The following is a 20,106-nucleotide window of genomic DNA, read 5'->3' on the forward strand; positions in this document are numbered from 1 at the left end:
AGTCTGCAAGGCTTGGGAACATATCACAGTTCCCCCGACTGATGCGGCCACACACACAAGATTTTATGATAGATTGATGATAGATTTTATAATAGTATTGATTTGTATGTAATAGTCCAATGTCCTGCATTTTGACATGGGTAAATGTGTTGCATCTGCTTAGCTACTATAGCCTGTTAGCCCCAGATTTTTTTTTTCCTCCATACATGAAGCCTACTCGCGACCCCCCTGGAGTACCTCCGCGCCCCACCAGGGGGGCGCGCCCCCCCGGTTGAGAACCACTGTTCTAATAAATTCATTTTAAAAAAATAATAATAATATAGGACAACAATGCAAAAAAAAGGAGAAAAATCCAACCTTTAATTCAAGTGCATTTATTCAGTGAGAAAAAAACCCACATTAAGAAATAATTATTTTACATGAAATCATGTGTGCCACAATTATTGGTACCCCGATGTTAATACTTTATACAACCCTCTTTTGCCAACAAGACAGCACTTAATAGTCTCCTATTAACATTTCACAATTCATAAAATCACTGATATCATATCACTTGGAGGTCAGAGTTCAAAGGTCAGGAGGTTTAAGAGCGAGTGTACTTTCCCCATATGTGCAGCATGAAGACCGAGGCAATGAACAGCAAACTCATTACAAGCACTGGCACAGGCCCAACTTTCAGTCCTGGTGAGTCCTCGGTGTAGAAGCGCCACATGCCTCCTGTACCTGCTGATGCTGTAGCTCTGCCTGCAGACTGTGTACTGCTGCCTGTCACTTTCCTCTGTCTGACTGTGGATCCTGCTGCTCTCGGGGCCACCGTTTTACTGGGGGAATGGCCGGAGGCTCCGACGCTAGATGCGCTTGCTGCGGGTCCAGGCATGTTGTTCTGATGTTCTTAGAAGCATTCGAGGATAATACCTGAGCAGAACAATAGTCACTGAGAATGAAGTGACTGAAAAGAAAGAGCTGGTTTGTTTGCTGACGATTGACCAAAAAGGCCACGACAACTCAAAGAAGTTGAGGGCAGTTCTAGGAGGGGTTTTCACAACCCCTCCTAGAACTGCCACCTTATTGTGGTGGAGGGGTTTGTGTGCTTGAATGATCCTAGGAGCTATGTTGTCAGGGGCATTACGCCCTTGTTAGGGTCTCCCAAGGCAGACAGGTCCTAGGTGACAGGCCAGACCAAGAGCAGTTCACCAAAACCCTTATGGATATTAAAAGAACAAGGACTGTGACATCACCCGGTATGGCGCAGCCGGGGCCCCACCCTGGAGCCAGGCCCGGGGTTGGGGCTCGTATGCGAGTGCCTGGTGGCCGGGCCTTTGCCCATGGGGCCCGGCAGGGCTCAGCCTGAAGCGGTGACGTGGGCCCAACCTCCTGTGGGTTCACCACCCACAGAAGTAGCCATAGGGGGCCGGTGCAGTGTGGATTGGGCGGCAGTCAAAGGCAGGGGCCTTGACGACCTGATCCCCAAAAACAGCGGCTAGCTGTTGGGACATGGAATGTCGTTTCGCTGGGGGGGAAAGAGCCTGAGCTTGTGCGGGAGGTTGAGAGGTACCAGCTAGAGATAGTTGGGCTCACCTCCACACATAGCTTGGGCTCCGGAACCCAGCTCCTCAAGAGGGGCTGGACTCTCCACTTCTCTGGAGTCGCCCACGGTGAGCGGCAGCGGGCTGGTGTGGGCTTGCTTATAACTCCCCAGCTCAGCCGCCATGTGTTGGAGTTTACCCCAGTGACCAAGAGGGTTGCCTCTCTGCACCTTCAGATCAGGGACAGGGCTCTTGCTGTTGTTTGTGCCTACGGGCCAAATAGCAGTATAGAGTATCTGGCCTTCTTGGAGTCCCTGGGAGAGGTACTGAGAGGTACTCAGACTGGGGACTCCATTGTTCTACTGGGGGACTTCAGCGCTCATGTGGGCGATGACAGTGACACCTGGAGGGGCATGACTGGGAGGAACGGCCTCCCCGATCTGAACCCAAGTGGTGTTTTGTTATTGGACTTCTGTGCTAGTCACTGTTTGTCCATAACAAACACCATGTTTGAGCATAGGAGTGTCCATAAGTGCACATGGCACCAGGACACCTTAGGTCGGAGGTCGATGATCGACTTTGTTGTCATTTCATCTGATCTCCGGCCCTATGTCTTGGATACTCGGGTGAAGAGAGGGGCTGAGCTGTCAACTAATCACCACCTGGTGGTGAGTTGGATCTGCTGGCAGAGGAGGAAGCCAGACAGACCTGGCAGGCCCAAATGTATGGTGAGGGTCTGCTGGGAACATCTGGCCGAGCACTCTGTCGGGGAGGTCTTTAACTCCCACCTCCGGGAGAGCTTCTCCCAGCTTCCGAGGGAGGCAGGGAACATTGAGTCTGAGTGGACCAGTGGGCCAGGTGTACAGGTCGGGCAGTTGCGGAGGCAAAAACTTGGAACTGGGAGGAGTTCGGTGAGGCCATAGAGGAGGACTATCAGTCGGGCTCAAAGAAATTCTGGCAAACTGTCCGGCACCTCAGGAGGGGGAAGCAGCACTCTGCCAACACTGTTTACAGTGCGGGTGGGGACCTTGACTGGGGACATTGTCGGGTGGTGGAAGGAATACTTCGAGGATCTCCTCAATCCCACTGTCACATCTTCCATTGAGGAAGCGGAGGCTGATGACTCAGAGGTGGACTCATCTATTACCCGAAGTCTATTACAAGCCGAAGTCACTGAGGTGGTTTGCAAGCTCCTTGGTGGCAAGGCACCGGGGGTGGATGAGATCCTCCCTGAGTATCTCAAGTCTCTGGATGTTGTGGGGCTGTCTTTGCTGACACACCTCTGCAACATCACGTGGCGGTCAGGGACAGTGCCTCTGGAGTGGCAGACCGGGGTGGTGGTCCCTCTTTTTAAGAGAGTGCGCTCCAATTATAGGGGAATCACACTTCTCAGCCTCCCCGGGAAGGTTTACTCCAGGGTACTGGAGAGGAGAATTCAGCCAATAGTCGAACCTCGGATCCAGGAGGAACAATGCAGTTTTTGTCCTGGTCATGGAACACTGGACCAGCTCTATACCCTTCATAGGGTGCTCAGGGGTTCATGGGAGTTTGCCCAACCAGTCCACATGTCCTTTGTGGATCTGGAGAAGGCATTTGACCATGTCCCTCGTGTTCTGTGGGGGGTGCTTCGGGAGTATGGGGTTCGGGGCTCTTTGCTAAGGGCTGTCCAGTCTCTGTACAAATGGAGCAGGAGTCTGGTTCGCATTGCCGGCAGTAAGTCAGACCTGTTCCCAGTGCATGTTGGACTCTGGCAGGGCTGCCCTTTGTCACCGGTTCTGTTCATAATTTTTATGGACAGAATTTCTAGGCACAGCCAGGGGCCGGAAGGAATCCTGTTTGGGAACCACAGGATTTCATCTCTGCTTTTTGCAAATAATGATGTCCTGTTGGCTTCTTCAAACCAGGACCTTCAGCATGCACTGGGGCAGTTTGCAGTCGAGTGTGAAGCGGCTGGGATGAGAATCAGCACCTCCAAGTCCGAGGCCATGGTTCTCGACTGGAAAAGGGTGGCTTGCCCTCTCCAGGTTGGTGGAGAAGTCCTGCCTCAAGTGGAGGAGTTTAAGTATCTCAGGATCTTGTTCATGAGTGAGGGAAGGATAGAGCGTGAGCTCAACAGGCAGATCGGTGCAGCCTCCGCAGTGATGCGGTCGCTTTACCGGTCCATCGTGGTGAAGAAGGAGCTGAGCCAAAAGGTGAAGCTCTCGATTTACCGGTCAATCTACGTTCCGACTCTCACCTATGGTCATGAGCTTTGGGTAATGACCGAAAGAACAAGATCGCAGATACAAGCGGCCGAAATGAGTTTCCTTCACAGGGTGGCTGGGCGCTCCCTTAGAGATAGGGTGAGAAGCACAGTCACTCGGGAGGAGCTCGGAGTAGAGCTGCTGCTCCTCCACATCGAGAGGAATCAGCTGAGGTGGCTTGGGTATCTCTTTCGGATGCCTCTTGGACACCTCCCTGGGGAAGTGCTCCAGGCATGTCCCCCCGGGAGGAGGCCCCGGGGAAGACCCAGGACATGCTGGATGGACTATGTCTCTCCGCTGGCCTGGGAACGCCTCAGTGTTCTTCCTGAGGAGCTGGCTGAGGTGTCCGGGGAGAGGGAAGTTTGGGCTTCCATGCTCAGACTGCTGCCTCCGCGGCCCGGCCCTGGATAAGCGGATGAAGACGAGACGAACATTTCACAAGATGGGAGAATACAGAGAGAGGGATATTTGACCATTCCTCTTTGTACAATCTCTCTAAATCATCCAGAGTCCTGGGTCCTCTCCTATGCACTCTCCTCTTCAGCTCACCCCACAGGTTTTCAATTGGGTTGAGGTCTGGGGACTGAGATGACCATGGGAGGAGCTTGATTTTGTGTCTGGTGAACCATTTTTGTATAGATTTGGCCACATATTTAGGGTCATTATCTTGCTGAAAGACCCAGTGATGACCCATCTTCAGCTTTCGGGCAGAGGCCACCAGATTTTTATTTAAAATGTCCTGGTATTTCAAAGAGTTCATGATGCCATGCACCCTAACAAGGTTCCTGGGGCCTTTGGAAGAGAAACAGGCCCACAGCATCACCGATCCTCCCCCATACTTCACAGTGGGCATGAGGTGCTTTTCCGTATACTCATCTTTTGTGATGTATTAGAGTGTTTGTTGCCAAAAAGCTCTATCTTGGTCTCATCTGACCAAAGCACATGATCCCAGTTGAAGTCCCAGTACCACTTAGTGAACTCCAGATGTTTACATTTATGCTTGTAAGTGAGAAAAGGCTTTTTCCGTGCATGCCTCCCAAACAGCTTGTTGGCCTGATGGTTGTTATGGAGACTTTGTGACCCCAAGATGCTACTCTTTGATGCAATTCTCCAACAGTGAGCTTTGGAGAACTTTTTACTTCTCTTACCATCCTCCTCACTGTGCGTGGTGGCAAGATAAACTTGAATCCTCGTCCAGGCTTGTTTGCCACTGTTCCAGTTGTTTTAAACTTCTTGAGGATTCCTCTGACTGTAGATATGGGCAGGTATAGGCGAGTGGCTATTTTCTTGTAGCCACTGCCTGACTTTTGAAGGTCGACACACATCTGCCTTACTTGAATGGTGTGTTCTCTTGTCTTTCCCATGTTGAAGAGTGGATAAGAGAAATAAGCCTCTGTGTCACATCATACAGTGCCTTGAAAAAGTATTCATACCCCTTGAACTTTTTCACATTTTTCCACCTTACAACCATGAACTTAAAAGTTTTTTATTGAGATTTTATGTGATAGACCAACACAGCATAAATACACATAATACATAATTGTGAAGTGAAACGAAAATGATAAATGGTCTTCAAAATTTTAAACAAATAAAAATCTGAAAAATGTGCTGTGCATTAGTATTCAGCCCCCCTGCGTCAATACCTTTGTAGAGCCACTTTTTGCTGCAATTACATCTGCAAGTCTTTTGTGGTATGTCTCTACCAGCTTTGCACATCTAGACACTGAAATCTTTGCCCATTCTTCTTTGCAAAATAGCTCAAGCTCAGCCAGATTGGATGGAGAGCATCTGTGAACAGCAATTTTCAAGTCTTGCCACAGATGCTCAATGGTATTTAGGTCTGGACTTTGACTGGGCCATTCTAACACATGAATATTCTTTGATCTAAACCATTCCATTGTAGCTCTGGCTGTATGTTTAGGGTCATTGTCTTGCTGGAAGGTGAATCTCCTTCCCAGTCTCAAGTCTTTTGCAGCCTCCAACAAGTTTTCTTCCAGGATTGCCCTGTATTTAGCTCCATCCATCTTCCCATCAATTCTGACCAGCTTCCTTGTCCCTGCTGAAGAAAAACATCCCCATAGCATAATGCTGCCACCACCATGTTTCACAGTGGGGATGGTGTGTGCAGGGTGATGAATAGTGTTAGTTTTCCGCCACACATAGCGCTTTGCATTTAGGCCAAAAAGTTCAACTTTGGTCTCATCTGACCAAAGCACCTTCTTCCACATGTTTGCTGTGTCCCCTACATGGCTTCTGGCAAACTGCAAATGGGACTTCTTATGCCTGTCTTTCAACAATGGGTTTCTTCTTGCCACTCTTCCAAAAAGGCCAGATTTGTGGAGTGTATGACTTATAGTTGTCCTGTGCACAGATTCTCCCACCTGAGCTGTGGATTTCTGCAGCTTCTCCAGAGTGATCATGGGCCTCTTGGCTGCTTCTCTGACCAGTGCTCTCCTTGCTCGCTCTGTCAGTTTAGGTGGATGGCCATGTCTTGGTAGGTTTGCAGTTGTGCCATACTTTTTCCATTTTTGAATGATGGATTGAACAGTGCTTCTTGAGATGTTCAGAGCTTGGGATATTTTTTTATAACCTAACCCTGCTTTAAACTTCTCCAGAACTTTAGCCCTGACCTGTCTGGTGAGTTATTTGGTCTTCATGATGCTGTTTGTTCTTCAGTATTCTCTAACAACCCACTGAGGCCTTCACAGAACAAGTGTATTTATGCTGAGAGTAAATTACCCACAGTAGGACTCTATTAACTAATTAGATGACTTCTGTAGGCAATTGATTGCACTGGATTGTATTTAGAGGTATCAGAGTACAGGGGGCTGAATACTAATGCACACCACATTTTTCAGATTTTTATTTGTTTAAAATTTTGAAGACCATTTATCATTTTTGTTTCACTTCACAATTATGTGCTACTCTGTGTTGGTCTATCACATAAAATCTCAATAAAAAACTTTTAAGTTCATGGTTGTAAGGTGGAAAAATGTGAAAAAGTTCAAGGGGTATGAATACTTTTTCAAGGCACTGTATTTATACCCCAGGGAAACAGGATGTGATGAATTACTAATTAAAGGTTCCTAGATACTCTGGTCAACTTTGTAAACTACAGTAGAAATGAGAGAAATGCTTCAATTACATTTATTTTCTAGGAATTGTTATGGGTGCTAATAATTGTGGAACAGGTGATTTTATGAAAAATAATTATTTCCTAGTCAGGGATTTTTTTTATTCACTTGAGTTAAGGGTTGCATTTTTCTACAATTTTCAGTGTGAGATTATGCTTCTGCAATAAAAATTGAATTTATTTTAAGGCTTTTAACACATCTTAAATGGGGTGCCAATAATTGTGGAGGGCGCTGTATATGTAGGATGCTGTTCATAGAAACATACAGATCAGTGAAAAAATAAAAGGAAAAAAATGGTGGCTCTGTTATGTTACAGCAGTACATTTTGCTGGCATGGTTTGAGCCCACTTGTCCCATTAGAGGGAAGTGTCACTGTAAAACAATACAAAATTATCCTGTCTGATTGCCTTTATCTTAGAACATTTTGATCCTGACTGAAGTGGTCTCTTCTATGATAATTTCCCCACTGAAAGTTTTGATGAGGATGAAAATGATGTAAATCATATGCTATGGCATTCCCGATCTCAACCTAATTGAACACTTATGAGAGATTGGTTCGCCACCATCATCAAAACACAAACTGAGGGAATATCATTCAGGAAAAAAAGATATTTAGTTCTACAGTTCATATCTGAGGTCACTTGTCATAGGCCAAAACCTGTGATTCACATTACTCATATGGATGTTCACACTATATGTGAAACATAAGAATTAGAAAACAGCCCTTTCTGCCATAAAAAAGAACATAGTGTGGGCCAGCATTGTGGTTGAGTCACTAAACCTCAAGTGTGAGTCCAGTCTTGAGTCCCCAGTGTTCAAGTCCAAGTCAAGTCCAAGTCATTAAAGAAAATTTCAAGTCAAGTCCAAGTCGAGTCCACCATTGATGTGAGTCGAGTCCGAGAACAAGACTCCAACCACACCATTTGACGGTGGCTGTTGCTGCTTTTATGTAAAACCGTCTCTGCTACTGTGTTGGATTAATATTACTACTTGACTGCCCCATTTCAGTTAATAGGCTACAGATAAAAAGCTTGCTCATCGCTCAGCAAGCCCCGCTATCAACAGGGCAAATAACATGAGAGAGGGTTAACACTAGCTAGTTCATCGGTCAGCAAGCAAGCCCCGCTATCAACAGAGCAATGAACATAGCATGTTACTTCCTTCTCTGGGTGGAGTCTTGCCAAATGACAATTGAAGTTCGAGGTTGTCCTCGTCGTCTCCTTGATAGTTCTTCTACATATGGAACGCATAGCAGTGCATTTTTTCCCCACTGTATGAGAAGTCTGTATAAGCAAAGCGGACAATCCTACGGCCATTCTCTCCATGCATTTTAGTGCTATTAACATTAGTTTGTTCCTGAACATCACATATGAACAGGTGAATGTGCATTCTCTTGCATGAAATTAGTATAAAAATAGGTACCCTATGGGTGTTAGGGTTTTGCTGGGATTCGAACCTGGTTCGTTGGTGTGATGATCCAGCAAACCCCCACTAGGCCACCAGGGGAATGACTCAAATGCAGAGGCGTGAGGCAGAAGTAGAAAAAGTAACAAAAGGTTTATTTATACTATGTACACTATATACAATCCAAGGCAAAACAAAAAAAACAAAAACAAAGAGTATAATTCAAAAAGAAAAAGGCAAAAATGTAAAAGCTCAGAAGATCCACAAAACACAGTACAAAGGAAACTGGAGATAAACATAACAGCACAAAGACTCCACAAGAGGACTGAACTCAGGGGGTATAAATACACAAACTAATTAAGGACACAGGTGAAGATAATTAGGACTAACAGGCAATTAACAAAAAAAAAACAAACACAAAACACAGGAACAGAGGCGGCCTCTAGAGGCCAAAATAAATATGACACGAAAAGGAAATAACAGCGGCCTCTAGAGGCCAAAACAGTCCAAGTCCTAACAGGACCCCCCCCTCTAGGAGCGTCTCCTGACGTTCCCAGGGCGATCCGGATGGGCCGAATGGAAGTCCCGACACAGTTCTTTATCCAGGACATCCCGAGCAGGAACCCAGCAGCGCTCCTCAGGACCATAGCCCTCCCAGTCCACCAGATATTGCAACCCGCCGCGGACCCGGCGGGAGTCAAGCAGGCGATGCACAGTGAACACAGTCTGCCCCTGGAAGATGCGGGGGGGTGGGGGGTTCCTAGGGGCAGGGGCATACGTAGACGTCAGTACAGGCCGCAACAGGGAAACATGGAAAGTGGGGTTGATCCTCAGAGTCCGGGGCAACTGGAGCCGGTAGGAGACAGGGTTCACCCTGCGCACCACCTTGAAGGGGCCAATGTAGCGAGGAGCAAGCTTGCGGTTCTCCACCCGCAGCGGAAGGTCCTTAGTGGACAGCCAAACCCGCTGCCCAGGGCGGAAAGTGTGTGCAGGTCTTCTATGGCGGTTGGCCTGAGTCTGGTTGGTTCTGGAGGTCTGTATGAGGGTCTTCCTGACCTTGCTCCAGGTCTTGCGACACCGTCTCACATATTGGTTGACCGAGGGCACCCCCGCGTCCTCCTCCTAGTCTGGGAACAGAGGTGGCTGGAACCCGAATTGGCACTGGAATGGCGACAGCTTGGTGGCCGATGACTGCAGGGTGTTGTGGGCGTACTCTGCCCATGGCAGCCAGGTGCTCCACGATGTCGGGTTATCCATAGCCAGGCCTCGCAGGGTGGTTTCCAGGTCCTGGTTGAGCCTCTCCGTCTGACCATTGGACTGTGGGTGAAACCCAGAGGAGAGGCTGGCAGTGGCTCCGATGACCTTGCAGAACCCGTGCCACACTCGGGAGGAGAACTGGGGCCCTCGGTCTGAGACGATGTCCTGTGGAAGACCAAAGACTCGGAAGACATGATTAAATATAAGTTTCGCTGTTTCAAGAGCAGAGGGGAGTTTGCACAGAGGTATGAAGCGGCAGGCCTTGGAGAATCTGTCAACAATGACCAAAATGACCATGTTACCTTGTGACTCAGGGAGACCCGTGATGAAGTCGACTGCCACGTGGGACCAGGGACGCCGGGGAATGGTCAGAGGATGCAGGAGACCCTGGGGACGCTGTCGTGGGTTCTTGGTTCTGGTGCAAACCTCACAGGACAGGACAAATGACCTTACTTCCTGCTCCATGTTAGGCCACCAGAAGCGTCTTTTCAGGAAGTCCAGGGTCCTCCGAGCTCCCGGGTGGGCGGTGAGAGGGGAAGAGTGACCCCACTGGAGAACCTTGGCCCGGGCTTGATGTGGGACGTACAAGAGGCCCGGTGGCCCCGTCCCAGGACCGGGGTCCTGGCGTTGGGCTCGTCGAACAGCCTCCTCAATACCCCAGCGGACAGGGGCCACAATCCGGGACACAGGGATAATAGGCCCGACTTCATTCTCCCTGTTAGTGGCAGAGAACAGCCTGGACAGTGCGTCAGGTTTGGTGTTCTTGGAGCCGGGGCGGTACGAGAGGGTGAAGTCAAACCGACTGAAAAACAGGGCCCACCTAGCCTGTCGAGGGTTCAGTCTCTTGGCTTGCTGGAGGTACTCCAGGTTCTTGTGGTCAGTCCAAACCAGGAATGGATGTTGCGCTCCCTCCAGCCAGTGCCTCCACTCCTCAAGGGCCAGTTTGACCGCTAGCAGTTCTCGATCCCCCACATCGTACCGGGACTCCGCAGGACTCAGGCGGTGGGAGAAGTAAGCGCAGGGGTGCAGCTTTCCTTCTGAACATTGAGAGAGCACCGCGCCGACACCACTGTCCGAGGCGTCCACCTCCATGATGAATGGTTGGGAGGTGTCCGGGAGGACCAGAATGGGTGCCGTGCAGAAGCGGTCCTTGAGGTCTCTGAACGCCTTTTCCGCCTGAGGAGACCAGACATAAGATCCACCTGTCCCTTTGGTGAGGTCTGACATGGGTGCTGCCACAGAACTGAAGTTCCTGATGAACTTGCGGTAGAAGTTAGTGAATCCTAAGAACCGCTGAACCTCCTTAACGGACTTGGGAGTAGGCCAATCCCGGACGGCCAGGGTCTTGGCAGGGTCTATTTGGAGTTGGCCTGTCCGTACAATAAATCCCAGAAAGGAGACCTCGGGAACATGAAATTCGCATTTCTGGGCCTTGGCGAACAGATTGTTCTGTAGCAGCCTCTGGAGAACCTGGCGGACATGGTGGCGGTGCTCCTGCATGGTCTTGGAGAAGATAAGGATGTCGTCGAGGTAGACAAAAACGTACAGGTTAATCATGTCCCTTAAGACGTCGTTGATTAGGGCCTGAAAAACAGCTGGTGCGTTGGTGAGTCCGAAGGGCATCACCTGGTATTCGTAGTGCCCAGACGGGGTGTTAAAGGCAGTCTTCCACTCGTCTCCCTGTCGGATACGGATGAGGTGGTATGCATTCCGTAGGTCCAACTTGGTGAAGACGGTGGCGCCTTGGAGCAGGTCGAAAGCAGTGGACATCAGCGGGAGGGGATATCGGTTGCGCACAGTGATCTTGTTCAGGCCCCTGTAGTCAATACATGGTCGGAGCCCCCCATCCTTCTTGCCGACAAAGAAGAAGCCGGCACCAGCAGGGGAGGTGGAGGGTCGAATGAACCCAGAGACCAGGGCGTCTTTGAGGTATTCCTCCATGGCCTTGCGTTCTGGCTGAGAGAGGGAAAACAGTCTGCCACGAGGAGGGGTAGTCCCAGGGAGCAAGTCGATGGCACAGTCGTAGGCCCGGTGCGGAGGAAGAACGGCGGCCCTGCTCTTGCTGAATACCTCCTTGAGATCCCAGTACTCTGTGGGAACTTGAGATAACTCGGTGAGATCAGGGGGCTCGGCAGGAGACACAGGAGAGCTAGAGAGCAGACAAGAGGCATGGCATGCAGGGCCCCATTCCACAACCTGGCTTGTTACCCAGTCTATGCGAGGGTTGTGGCGAGTAAGCCAAGGAAGGCCTAGAATAACTGGGAACTCAGGTGAAGGAATCAGGTGCAGGGATATTTCTTCCTTGTGACCTTGAGACTGGAGGAAGACTGGAGAAGTAACTTGAGTGACTCTTCCATCACCTAACGCTTGGCCATCGAGGGCAGACACAGACAGAGGGACTTCAAGAGGTGCAGTAGGTATATTGATGCTTTGGGCGAAGTGAATATCCATAAAGTTCCCAGCCGCCCCTGAGTCTATCAAAGCTTGACAAGAGTGGACAGACTCACCCCAGGAGATGGAGACCGGGATGTAGATTCCTTGGCCAGGGAGTCCGGGAGAGAGGGTAGGCCCCGTCACAACCCTCCCTCGGCTGGACGGGGCGGTCCTTTTCCCAAGAGTTCGGGACATGATGCTCGGAAGTGACCAGGCTTGCCACAGTAGATGCAGCACTTGTCCCTCCTTCTGCGCTCCCTCTCAGATGCGGAGAGGCGAGTACGACCCACTTGCATGGGTTCTGGACAGTCACTGAAGGAGGTAGACGGTCTCCAGGTAGAGGTAAGGAGGCTGGGGGGGCTCAAGGCTTGGTGGCGTTCTCTCATCCTGTTGTCCAGACGAATAGCATGTGAGATGAGGGTTTCGAGGTCACTTGGGCATCCAATAGAGGCCAGACCGTCCTTGATGGGGTCAGACAGACCATGGTGGAAGGCTGACACCAGGGCAGTCTCGTTCCATCCACTTACTGCTGCGAGTGTTCGGAACGAGATGGCGTAATCTGCGACGCTTCCTCCTTGCCAGATGGACATGAGCTTTCGGGCTGCGTCGGTACTGATGTCTGCCTGATCGAAGACCCGAAGCATCTCTTCAGAAAACAGCTGGAAATCAAAGCACTCAGGTCCCTGTCTTTGCCAGATAGCAGTAGCCCAGGCTCGCGCCTTACCAGCTAATAAGGTGATCACAAAGGCAATCTTGCGGCGATCCGTAGTGTAGGTGGTAGGCTGAAGCTCAAAGGTGAGTTGACACTGGGTAAGGAACTCTCGGCACTCACTGTGCTTGCCGTCATACCTCTGTGGTTCAGGAAGGCTGGGTTCGCGAGGTGAAGAAGGCAGCATGGCAGGAGGCACTGGAGCAGGAGTGGGAGCTGGATCAGGAGCAGGAACTGGATCAGGAGCAGGAGATGCAGGCAGAGATGTCAGCTGTGCCAGGGTTTTCCCAATTTGCTGAAGCAGTTCCTCGTGGCGAGCAAGGGCCTCACGTTGGCTGGTGAGCGTACGTCCATGAGCGTCCATGGTCGCTCCGAAGCGTGTCAAAGCTGCCATAATTCCCTGAAGGTTGGCCGGGTAGACAGTTGAAGCAGCCTCTGCTGAGTCGGTCATGACAGAGTCTTTCTGTTAGGGTTTTGCTGGGATTCGAACCTGGTTCGTTGGTGTGATGATCCAGCAAACCCCCACTAGGCCACCAGGGGAATGACTCAAATGCAGAGGCGTGAGGCGGAAGTAGAAAAAGTAACAAAAGGTTTATTTATACTATGTACACTATATACAATCCAAGGCAAAACAAAAAAAAACAAAAACAAAGAGTATAATTCAAAAAGAAAAAGGCAAAAATGTAAAAGCTCAGAAGATCCACAAAACACAGTACAAAGGAAACTGGAGATAAACATAACAGCACAAAGACTCCGTGACAAGAGGACTGAACTCAGGGGGTATAAATACACAAACTAATTAAGGACACAGGTGAAGATAATTAGGACTAACAGGCAATTAACCAAAAAAAAAAAACACAAAACACAGGAACAGAGGCGGCCTCTAGAGGCCAAAATAAATATGACACGAAAAGGAAATAACAGCGGCCTCTAGAGGCCAAAACAGTCCAAGTCCTAACAATGGGTACATGTGGCTACTGCTTATAAATAAAATTGTTTTCTGATACAATGTCCATATGAATGGACATTGTATCAGAAAACAATTTTGTAAATATAGCATATATACACATTATCAAGGGCGGCACGGTGGTGTAGTGGTTAGCGCTGTCGCCTCACAGCAAGAAGGTCCTGGGTTCGAGCCCCGGGGCCGGCGAGGGCCTTTCTGTTTGCATGTTCTCCCCGTGTCCGCGTGGGTTTCCTCCGGGTGCTCCGGTTTCCCCCACAGTCCAAAGACATGCAGGTTAGGTTAACTGGTGACTCTAAATTGACCGTGAGTGTGAATGGTTGTCTGTGTCTATGTGTCAGCCCTGTGATGACCTGGCGACTTGTCCAGGGTGTACCCCGCCTTTCGCCCATAGTCAGCTGGGATAGGCTCCAGCTTGCCTGCGACCCTGTAGAAGGATAAAGCGGCTAGAGATAATGAGATGAGACACATTATCAATTATACTAGTCTCATCTCTTGCAAGCATCACCAAGCTGTGAGCAGCATCAGGGCTTTGTTCAAAATACAGTGCTGTGAACTATATATATTTTCAAAATAGTACGTAAGAAAGCACTTGTTCATGAATTGTTTTAGAAGCATTGTATAGTACTAATGAGCACATTTTGTTTCACAAGTGTAAATACTCTAAAATAAAAAAAATTAATAAAAAAACTTACAAAACAACTTACAAAACCTTTGACCTTTCAGAAGAACCAAACAAAAGCTGTGATAATCAAAAGGTTAATTTTCTTAAAATAAACACCACTTACTCGATATCAAATCAGTAGCCTTGGTGAACCACGAGGTAAATTTCATTTGTCTTTTTATCTGCCAATTATCTTCCGATACTACAAAGTTATAATGAGATTTTTCTTATTTCGTTTCTAGTTCTGATTAGTTCCGAAGTTTATCAAGAAATAGAACAGGTAATCGAACTTGATCAGGATAAATGCTAATTGGTTATGAAGTTTTGCTATTGTTACACTCATTCTTACATTCTTATACTCCTTTTTGTGTACCTTTGATAACGCAAGATCAACTGTTCATATCGCAAGATCACAATTCGCCATTCTGGTGATTGTAATACTTATGTGCATATGCATTGTGCTATTGTTACATTCATTCTTACATTATGATGATAATGCGAGATCAACTGCTTATATCACAAGATCACGATTCACCGTTCTGGTGACTGTAATGCATACGCATGCGCTATTGTAATCCTTATGTGTATGCGCATGCGCAGTGCGCGATTGTTACACTGAAATAAATGCATCTGAAATAAATGCATCTGTTTAGCTTTATTGGTAAATACATAACATTAAATGTCAAATGGTTAGAGATTGTATAACATTTAGTTATAGCAAGCCTACACATTCACTTGGTAGCTAATTTTACACTGTCAGCACAATATGCTAATGTTAGCTAACTTATTTGTAGTTCAGCACACAGAAATACACTATACAGCCAAAAGTATATGGACATCTGACAATCATGCTCATATGTAGTTCTTCCCCAAACTGTTGCCACAAAATTGAAGGCACACAATTTTCTAGAATATTTGTATGCTGTAGCATTAAAGGGACCAGCTTACCCTTCCCAAAAGGGATGCCTGGAATAATAACACCACCACCATGGATTTGATAGACTCAGCTTTTTTTTCCCTCCCACATATCGAAACTGCAAAAATACAATTATTTAAGTGTAGAGCAGTTGGAAGAATTTATTGATAAATAATTTGTACTCATGGAGAAATGCAAAGGCGATGCAAATAACCCAAGGAAGAGAAAAAAAGGACTCTGCCACGACACAGACGATCTACATGTCCTAGAATCAATAAACAGAAAATTAACCAATTCTTGAGGAGTTACACCAAGAACTGCAACACATTCGCGCTAGTCTGGAGTACAGCCAGGCTGAAATGCAGACTCTCATAAATGACAATACAATACTCCAATCCACCATCAAAACACTCATCAAGCAAATGGACAATGAAAAGAAAACCGGTTAATGAAAGAAACTATTTGCCCCTTTACCAAATCCCAGCATGCAGTGCGTGCTGGGAACTTCAGGTGGCTTGGCTCATGTTGCTGATAACAGTACAAAAACAAATATTAGGCTATAAAATCATTTTCTATGTTCAAATATCAGATGTAAGCTGAAATGTGATGTTATTAGATTGTCTTTATTTGTCTAGTTACTGATTCCATGGTATTTTTTTGTCAGCACAGAAGCTTTTAATCAGTCAGTCATTCTTATATTATCGCATTGTCTTTGGCTCTGACTGATTGCACTACCACTGCATTCTGCAGACTCCACTGACTGACAGTATAGCTTTCACCCCTGTCTGTTCAGTCAGTGTCAGCAATGATATTCTTTGAACATTTCTGTGTCAGACCAGCAGACTGATAAACATCTGATGTCAGTGGGGTGGCAGGTGTAATAGTATCTGAGAATAAATGTCTGAATTCCGGTCTGCTTTACACCCATACAAATGGATGAGATCTCTTCAATTCATGAAGCAAATCATCAGTAATTACTTTCCCAATATTTTATTCACCACCGTGGACCACTGGGATCAATGTAGAATGTTCCTGGTTGCACTGGAAAGCAGAAGAGGCAAAAGGCATTAAATTAGAGTCAAATGTACAAGCAGCTAGCAGCTAAGTTGATTGTTGCTCAGCCTCAACTAAGCATTAAATGTTTAATATATAATCTACATCCCAGGATTTATTTCTCACTGGGCGTCTGCTTAGATTATAATAGTGAGCACCACAGAATGCAGTGGCAGTGCAGTCTGTCAGAGCCAAAGACAATGTGATAATAATGAGCGACTAATGACCGATTAGCTTCTTCTCAGAGTGCTGGGTAAAGGAAACGATCCTCACCCTATTATAGCAAAGTTTGAACATTTTAAACACAAGGAAATGATTAAAAGCAAGGGGAAAGAGCTCAAAGGCACAAACTTTGGGCTTAATGACCAATTCCCTAAATAAATAAATGAATGAGGAAAAAACTGTTCCCAATTATGAAACACCAAAGGGCAACCACGCATCAATTATGGACAAACTGTATATCAACGGACAAACCATTCCACAACAACTCCATCACTCCTTGGCTGATCTGAGTTCCATAACTGCATCAACACCTGAATATATTACAGTACAAAACCTCCTATTTTGACCTCTCACATCTTATAGCTTACTCAATCCGAAACAGATATTTCAAGAAAGAGTGGGCATACTTTCTAGAAATGAATGATTCTTCAAACATATCACCCACACTCCTCTGGGAAACAGTTCAGGTAGTACTGAGAGGCAAAATCATTTCATTTTCGACATATAAAAAGAAAAAAGAACAAACAATTGAGCATGAACTGGAACAAAAAATAAAACATTTAACAAATTTATAGTCTTCTAATCCTTCCAATGAAAGTGACAGTGAATTCAAAAAAGCAAAATCCTTCTTGAAGACATACTTTAAAAAAAAAACAACACACAATTTCTAATCCAAAAATCAAGGCATCATAATTTCGAATTTAGTAACAAGTCAGGCAAATTTTAGCAAATCAACTCAAAAGAGACAAAGAAAAATTGATAATTCCAGGAATTAAAGACTCACAAGGAAATATCTTACATTCCTCAGAAGACATCAGCACTGCATTTCAGACATTCTACAGTCAACCTCTGTTAAAGATCCAAACCCATTCGACATCTAAACTTTTCTAAATAGCATTAACCTCCCAAAACTCACATCAGAACACTTGATAAAACACTCTCACCAGTAGAACTGGAGAAAGCAGTACATTCAATGACCAATAATAAAGCACCACAGGCCCAGATGGTTACCCTGCTAAATTCTATAAACACTTCTGGCATACCGTCTTACCACTCATCATCAGGACAGTAAAAGAAATAAAATCCACCTCATATATACTGCCCCACATGAACACAGCTTTGATCTCAGTGGTACCTAAGCCTAGCTACCGCCCCATATTAACAGAGACTTGAAAATCATCAGCAAAGCACTAGCCAGCTGAATTGAAGGTATCATTCAATCACTAATCCACCCAGATCAAACTGGCTTCATAAAAGGTGGACAATCATCCAGTAACACACGACGCCTGTTCAACCTGATGCATTTCGTCCAACAAAAAAACATCAATGCAACAGTCACCTCACTAGATGCGGAAAAAGCATTTGACAAAGTAAACTGGAGATTTTTATTTGCCACCTTGGAAAAGTTTGGCTTTGGAGAATCATTCATTCACTGGATAAGGATATTTTACAAATCACCCATGGCTGCAGTTACAACTAACAGTATCACTTCTCAACACATCACACTACAACAGGGGACCAGACAAGGATGCCCCCTCTCTCTTTGCAATCTTTATAGAACCCTTAGCTACTGCTAGCCATCAAAATGACAAAATTAGTGGAATCTCAATCCTAAACTCAAGCCATAAAATTAGTCTTTATGCGGATGACATACTGCTATATATACAAAACACATCAATATCTCTTCAAGAAGCTTTCAAATTCATCAGTTCATTTTTGGACATATTGGACAAAGTTCAATAATTCTAACCCTCAGTGAAGCTAAGTGGGATGATGCAGTCCAGAACCAAATCTCACTCCACACAGAAAGGCCCTCGCCGGCCATGGGGCTCGAACCCAGAACCTTCTTGCTGTGAGGTGACAGCGCTAACCACTACAACACCGTGCTGCCCCACCCTTGACTCAATAATATCAAAATTTTACTGGAAAAACAAACCACCCCAGATAAAACTGATCACCATACAAAAAGATAAATTCCATGGAGGTTTAGAGGTGCCAAATTTTCAACATTACTATTTAGCCAATCAATTATAAAATGTATCAACAAAAATCAACATCAAAACTCCTGGCTGGAAATAGAACAATCAGAATGTAGAGACACTGATATCAAAGACCTACCCTTCTTAAGCAACACCATAAAAAAACACCCCTGTTATAAAAATCCAGTGATCTCAACGACCCTGACAGCCTAGTACAGCGGTTCCCAAAGTGGGGGGTCGTGACCCCTTTGGGGGTCGCGGAGGGACTCCAGGGGGGTCGCGGAGAGACGGGACTGTTTGCATAACACAGAAAAAAAACGGGCATTGGAATGTTTTGAATGGCGTCGGAATGTTGGTAATGCATCAGCCGGCAGAGAGTCATTAAATCAGTCTATAGAACCCAATCACCCCCTTTCACGCCATAATCGCTCCCCGCCCTCCAATCTGTTGGATTGCTCTGATATTGTTGTTATTAGCAAACCCTCCTCCTGTGAATACAAACTGTATAAAACAGGTCCCTATTTTGAGATTCAGAACAAAACATCGGACGGCGACTTTATGACAACATGGACAAGTTTCTACGCGTGCTTCCTACAAAATGCAAGGCTGCTGCACAGGACGAGCTCGCCTCCTACAAAGTGGCCTACCTCCTTGCACAGAGCAAGAAGCCACACACAGAAGCGGAGGAGGTGATCCTGCCCTGTGCCATTGAAATGGTGAGGACCATGGTTGACGAGGCAACAGCAAACAAGTTACGGGCGATCCCCCTCTCAAATAATACGATTGGAAGACGCATACATGACATCGCTGGCGACATTGAGGAGCAGCTCACCGACCGAGTACGTGCAAGCACCCGGTTTGCTCTGCAGGTCGACGAAGCCACTGACAGCAACCGAGACTGTTTATTAATCACGTACATCCATTTCGTTGATCCAGAGGACATGAGAGAGGATCTGCTATTCTGCAAGGAGGTGAAAACACGAGCCACTGCTGATGAACTGTTCCGAGTGATTGACACTTATTTGCAAGAGGCAAAATGGAAGTGGGAGTGCTGTGTTGGAGTGTGTACGGACGGGGCTCAGGCTATGGCTGGGAAGCGCAGTGGGCTACAAGCGCTCATAAAGCGTGTGTCCCCCAATGTGCAGTGGACCCACTGTATGATTCACCGAGAAGCGTTGGCATCGAAGCAGCTGAGTCCCGAACTGAACAAGGTGATGACGGACGTAATCGCCACTGTCAATTATATCAAAACGCGCCCTGTTAAAGCTCGACTCTTTGCTGCTCTCTGTGAAGAAATGGGCTCCAAACACACGGCAGTTCTGTTTCACAGCGAAGCGCGATGGCTGTCACGTGGGAAGGTATTGAACAGGGTGTTTGAGCTGCGAGAGGAGATACGGATTTTTCTCGAGGAGGAGAATCATGCACTGGCACTCTGTTACAATGACGAACGGTTCCTGATGACAGTTGCCTACCTCAGTGACATTTTCCAAAAACTGAACGCACTGAATCTGCAAATGCAAGGACCCAACACCCATCTCCCTCAGCTTGTCGCTAAAATGCAGTCATTTACAAGGAAATTGGAACTGTGGGGAAAGATGATTG

At 46.8% G+C, this 20,106-nt stretch overlaps 1 protein-coding gene across 1 annotated transcript; it reads right to left on the reverse strand.

Moving 5' to 3' along the window:
• Positions 1-552: 552 nt before the first annotated feature.
• LOC132864611 (protein transport protein Sec61 subunit beta-like) lies at positions 553-923 on the reverse strand. The gene has a single exon (XM_060898025.1). It carries the CDS (start codon positions 875-877, stop codon positions 584-586), a length of 294 nt encoding a protein of 97 aa, XP_060754008.1. The 5' UTR covers positions 878-923; the 3' UTR covers positions 553-583.
• Positions 924-20,106: the final 19,183 nt, after the last annotated feature.

The sequence above is a fragment of the Neoarius graeffei genome, chromosome 17 (genome assembly GCF_027579695.1).
Source record: "Neoarius graeffei isolate fNeoGra1 chromosome 17, fNeoGra1.pri, whole genome shotgun sequence".
In the NCBI taxonomy this organism is placed as follows: domain Eukaryota; kingdom Metazoa; phylum Chordata; class Actinopteri; order Siluriformes; family Ariidae; genus Neoarius; species Neoarius graeffei.

Coding starts and splice junctions, on each gene's coding strand:
- LOC132864611 (XM_060898025.1), bottom strand. CDS start 877: ATGCCTGGACCCGCAGCAAGCGCATCTAGCGTCGGAGCCTCCGGCCAT.